Source organism: Cydia fagiglandana, chromosome 9, assembly GCF_963556715.1.
Source record: "Cydia fagiglandana chromosome 9, ilCydFagi1.1, whole genome shotgun sequence".
Taxonomy (NCBI): Eukaryota; Metazoa; Arthropoda; class Insecta; order Lepidoptera; family Tortricidae; genus Cydia; species Cydia fagiglandana.
Window position 1 is genome coordinate 1,126,795 of NC_085940.1, and position 5,883 is coordinate 1,132,677.

The following is a 5,883-nucleotide window of genomic DNA, read 5'->3' on the forward strand; positions in this document are numbered from 1 at the left end:
TTTGTATATTACAGATATATTATATTATATTATACTAAAATACTATTTATTTATTTATTAGGCAAACAGTTAAAATACACTACATAATCTAAACATTAAATTAATTAAAAACACATTAATAAACATTAATTTCACTTAAAAACTACGAAATCTAAAACTATAAAATACATCTAAACCTAAACTTAAACTAACCTAAAAAACTATTCAAACAACCCACCCCGCATCGCCCCCGGCGCAAAGGTGCCCATCACACTTGCCGCGTTACCGCGTTGAACCGCGATGGACAACCTCTGCGCCAGGAACAACCCGGAGCGGGGGTCGAGACCCCTCTGCCGCAGGCGACGCCCCAGCTCCCCGAGAAAGGTTTTCGCCTCCGCGCACCAATACCCCGATGTCTCCACAGCCAAGGGAACGAACAAGTAGTTCGTTAACCCCGAGTACTTGTCCCTCTTAAGGGACGCCGCCTGCTCAGCGGCTGCACTTGCCGACCTCACAGTGCGGCCAAGGTGCGTGGCGGCAAATGTACTGACGCAGGTGGCGTCCCACAAAAGGCACTTTCCTTTACACTAAACTAAAACTAACTTTACTTTTATACTAAAATGACAGTTCAATTGGCCATGCACTATTGACTATCCAATCACTTTCTAGTCTTTCTATCCAATCGCTTTTGTACCAAATTGGAACAATAGTTTTTAGGGTTCCGTACCAAAAAGATACAAAAGGAACCATTCACTGCAGCGCTTCGGGAATGTTCACGGAGGGACGGATCGATGGCTTCCACGCGATCATCAGGAAGCGGTGCAGCTCGCTGTTGAGGCGGTGGCGCGCCAGCTCGAATACCATCCTGTGCATGTTGGCCGACCGGTGGGACTCACCATGGCTGAAGCACTGGGTGCAGCTACATGCCCCATTATGTAAAAATCTGTTTTAATGTTAATGTTTTGTTTGTACTAACCCTAGATTTAAGCATTAGTATGTTACTAACACATATGGACTTCAGGCCGCCTAGCCAAGATGCCGATCGCTTACGCTCCGTAGCGATCGAAACGCAACTGTCACTGTCGCACTAATATGGAAGTGTGATAGAGAGACATAATGGTTTTCGTTGTCGAAGCGATAGCGATTGTAACCTTGTCACGTAAATGTTCCTAGCCCGGCTGTGGGTTTCACCCTGAGGAAACTCACGGACAATTAAGGTTACTCTATTAAATAAACACTGAAACTTACCAAAAGCTCAAACAGGTGCTAAACTTATTTCCATCAGCTATTCAGGGCAATAAAGGATATGAAATGAAAAGTTAGTTTTTGTGACACATCATTTACTACTAACGAACCTAGGCCGGCTGGTTCGAAATAAAATATTATTGATTGATTGATTACGCTGCGACTCTGTCTGTCCGTCCGTCCATCCGTCCATCTCGTCTGTCACCATCTGCCACATTGTTTTTATTTTGGGACAATATGCTAGGCATACTCTTAGCTAGTGTATAAAGAAAAAGTGTTACTTTAGTACCTAGAGACGATGTCTCCCTAGAGGCATATTGATTCACACAGAAATCAAATTCCTTGAGCGTGCAACTTCGGTTACTGCCTGTAGCTTTATACTGTGCACGTTGCGAAATATGTATCAAGTGCGACTCCTGCGCACATATATAGCATGCGTGCGCCGGGCCGGCCACACGTGCTGTCTACCTCCACGCAAGATCATGATCGCTAAGGTACGATATCTGTTTTAAAGCGTTTTAATATTTTTATCAAAGAATATTATAGGAAATTATAGATAATAGTAACAAAATTAAAGGAGGCCGAAATTAATTATTAAATTTAATAATAATAAATTAAAAATGAATTTTAAAATCATTAAAAATCATGGAACATACATTTTCTATAATACGTATATTATAAACTATTTATTAAATTTAACTGAGGTGTATTTGTCCGTCATCCGTACTCTATTTTCTTTGTCTGTACCATACGGAACAACTTTCACTGTAGAGGCAACCCTGAAATCGTTAAAAATTCTAAAATCTGTGAAATCTATGAAATTCCGGCTCCGAGCTTCCCAGCTGTAAATTCTTTTTTTCTTCTATTTTATATTAACTTGCAGTTTTAGTCTATAGTACTTACTAGTGAACATGGACGCCAAATTGAACCCATTCGCACTTTTATAAAAGCTTGAAAATTTAAAAGTAGTCCAGCTTATGAACCGGGCCTTCTTTGGTGCAAGTTATAACTTTTTTTTTTTCAATGTGGCGCGCGTGAGCAAGGACCCCACTAAGGATACGGGAGAGCCTTGCTCATATGCATATCTGTCGCCAGTTTTCCCTTAGTCGCCTTATACGACACCCACGGGACGAGATGGGGTGGTGCTATTCTTACTGATGCCGGCACCACACGGCACGCAGGTTATAACTATAGAGTGTATTAAGTATATAGTTTATAAAGTGTGTGTTCCTTAGTTGCCTGGAAATAAATGGTAGTCAAGTGTAAAAATATGGGTGTAGAGAACTTACTCAAAAATATATCCCATAGTTGTTCATTCGCTGACATAGTTAGGTAAGAACTATGGGACATATTTTTGAGTAAGTTCTCTACACCTATATTTTTACACTTGACTGTATATATGTCGGCGGCCGATCGTAAGATCAGGCATATCGTGAAATTGCTAGGCATATCGTAAAACGTGAAAATCTTTAACACGTTCCCTGAGTCGACGACGGAGCCCCGCTACGCTCCTATTTCTGGGCAGTTTGCCTTTCGGGCATCAGAAGCAACCTAACGAACCTATCCTGCCTATATATTGGTTTAATGTGACTATCGTCAAAACATTATACAGGAACGTTACGATTTGCCTGATCTTACGATCGGCCGCCGACATATAAATGGTACCTATTTGATTAAGATTAATTGTGTTAGTTGTTGGTGGCGGTGATGGCGCTGGCGGCGGCGGCGGCGGTGCCGGTGTACGCGCCGCTCGGACACGGCCTCGCGCCCGCTCTCGCTCCCGCCTATGCGCCCGCTTATGCGCCCGCCATCGCGCCCGCTATCGCTCCCGCCTATGCGCCCGCCATCGCGCATGCGCCGGTAAGTAAATTAGTAAATTACCATATTTTTATGTTTGAATCAAGGCTTTGTACACCAAACTATACTTTGGCAAACCAACTTTATCAGTAGAATAATGCGCGAAATTCAAAATGTGTATGGAAGATCGATCTTTCGCGTCTACATTTTTTAAATTTGTAGCCTTTGGGTACACCCCCGGTACTACGACAAAACCAAACCGCAGAACAAAAGACATCAACGAACGTTGAATCAAATTTCGTATGTATTTCGTTTGACCCGCTGTAAAAGTACAGAATATGTACTAATAATAACGTATTTTTAGGAGTAGTATCTTTATTTTTCACCGTTTTCAGGATCTCAAACAGACTATAATATGTAGTGCATAATTCTTTTCCATCGTATTTTATCGGAAACGTTCTTATATGCTACTTGTCAATGTCAGTACCTATGTTTTGTGCCTAGACGGCCTAGACTAACTGAAATAGCAAGACAACGTTCGTACGTTTCCGTGAAAATACCTCCGATGGAAAATAATTGTGCACTACATATTCTGTAGGTACATTTACTGCATTGTAAGTGTATAAAAATCGAAGCTATAACTTTTACTGCAGCATTTTGTTGATTGCGTTTGTATATCAAAGTTTAATGAGAATATTTTGAAGATAACTTTTGTTTTAGTTAAATGATTATAATTTTAATTTCTAATGACATTAGGTATGTACCTACCTAATAGATGTGTATTTTTATGAGTAAGAAAGGTAGCATATAAAGTACTTATAAATTATCCTAATCAACTAATTTGTGTCCAGATAATTCGCGCGGAGCCAGTAGACCCCAACCCAGCGTACAGCTTCTCGTACGGCGTGGCGGACCCGTCGACGGGCGACCAGAAGAACGCCGCCGAGACGCTGCAGAACGGCGTCGTGCACGGCTCGTACAGCCTCGTGGAGCCCGACGGACATGTCCGGAAGGTTACGTACACGGCCGACAAGGTGAACGGGTTCAATGCTGTTGTGGAGAGGACTGGCGCTGCTGCTCATGCGGTGAGTTACAGGCTATTATGGGCCCGATTCGGATTTTGAAATAGACATCTATTAGATATCTTTTAGACATCACCAAGATACGATAACGATATGTTTAAGATCTAACCTTTGACATTTGCGCGATTCTGGAGATACTCTTGAACGATTTCCACAGGATATGACTTAGAGATCCAATTCACATCTAATAGATATCTGACTCTATCTAACGTAAAAGTGACATTGGTTGCCCGAATTGCGCTGCAAAAGAGAACTAGTTGATATCTAAACTATAACGTATCTAGAATGGATCTAGTACGTGTCGTCTCTCTTGAAGTTCGAATACGCCAGTATTATTGTTACTAAAAAATATTACTAAATCTAATTGAAGAAAGCGAACCTCCTGACATAATTTTTAGCAGGGGTTCCCAAACTGTTCGCCGCGGCGCCCTGGGGCACCGTAGACAGGAGGAGAGGGGCGCCGTGAGGCAATCCACGTCACCATGTTACCTATCTATTTCGAATTAGATTAGGGCGCCAAAATTTTAAGCTTACAAGTGCGCCGCAGACAAAAAAACAATTGGAACCTGGGAAATTGGGAATGGAGTACAGGGTAACATACCTGAAAGCTAAAGCCAGTTGTCCAATGAATGATACGGTACTTAAAAACTAGATATATAGACTGCCTTTTACTCTCTCATCATCTCGCATTCCTTGCGTGCCAGCACTATGTGAAAACTTAAAACCTTTGCACATAGTCTAATAAAACATGGTCTTCTCTTCCCAGAGTGACACAAGCCTACGTCACAATAACATGGCCGCTATATATAGCGCTATCGCATATTATCATATAGCGCTGTCGCATGATGACGTAGGCTTGTGTCCGTCAGGTGACCTAGAAAAGACGGGAAGAGAGTACCAGGCGGAGTATATTATTATACCATGCCTTTGCATTTGTTCCTAGGCGCCCGTGGCGGTAGCGCACGCGCCGGTGGCGCTGGCGCCCGCGCCGGTGGCCGTGGCCGCCCCCGCCGCCCGCTACACGCTCCCCGCCATCGCCCACCCCTGGGGCTAACCGACCACCCGCCCTCGCATTGTTGACCAACACCCGCTCTAGTTATAGCAAAGGTTAAGCAAGGTTAGTCTGTGATATTTTGAAAATGAGGCGTTTTTTTCGACTGCGCATAAATCAAGCGGCGTTTTTTCCGTTTTAAATCCGTTTGTGTTTTGTTTGAAGTTGTAAAAACGCCTAAGTTCTGTGAGAGCGAGCGCAGAATGGAAAGAAATGGAATGGTTTTTGAATTTCGTCGGTTAAGTTTAAAAGTATTATTAGTGGTTGTTGCTCAGCAATGCTCGCCCATGGACCGAACGACACGAATATTGTTTATGTATTTATTTAATGCTTTGACTATTGCCTACGAACATGATCTTGACGCGTTTACGTATGTAAATATAATGTACCTAATAGTTAATAAATAAATGCAAGTTTTGCACCGACTTCTAATATTTTTCATTTTCCTCGATTTTTTACCTACTTAGTAAGAGATACCTGTTAAGGACCTAGGTTCTATTAGCTCTAGGTATTAGTATCCACTTGTTCAACATATGAACAGGCAATCAAAAGATCCAAGTGTATCCGGTGATCTAAGTAACAGATGTAACCTACTAATCGTTGAATCACTCAAGGAAAACTAAATATTTGAGCACGATCTCTTCCAACCAACTTCCAACAGTTACGTTACGAGTGATAAATCAATCAATATGTCGGAATCCCGACTAATTACAGCATTAAACTGCTGTC

At 42.2% G+C, this 5,883-nt stretch overlaps 1 protein-coding gene across 1 annotated transcript; it reads left to right on the plus strand.

The window, feature by feature from the left end:
- The first annotated feature begins 1,641 nt into the window (after positions 1-1,641).
- Positions 1,642-5,579, plus strand: LOC134667114 (cuticle protein 7-like). The gene is made up of 4 exons (XM_063524397.1): positions 1,642-1,718; positions 2,917-3,084; positions 3,873-4,106; positions 5,047-5,579. Exons 1-4 carry the CDS (start codon positions 1,707-1,709, stop codon positions 5,155-5,157), a joined length of 525 nt encoding a protein of 174 aa, XP_063380467.1. The 5' UTR covers positions 1,642-1,706; the 3' UTR covers positions 5,158-5,579.
- Positions 5,580-5,883: the final 304 nt, after the last annotated feature.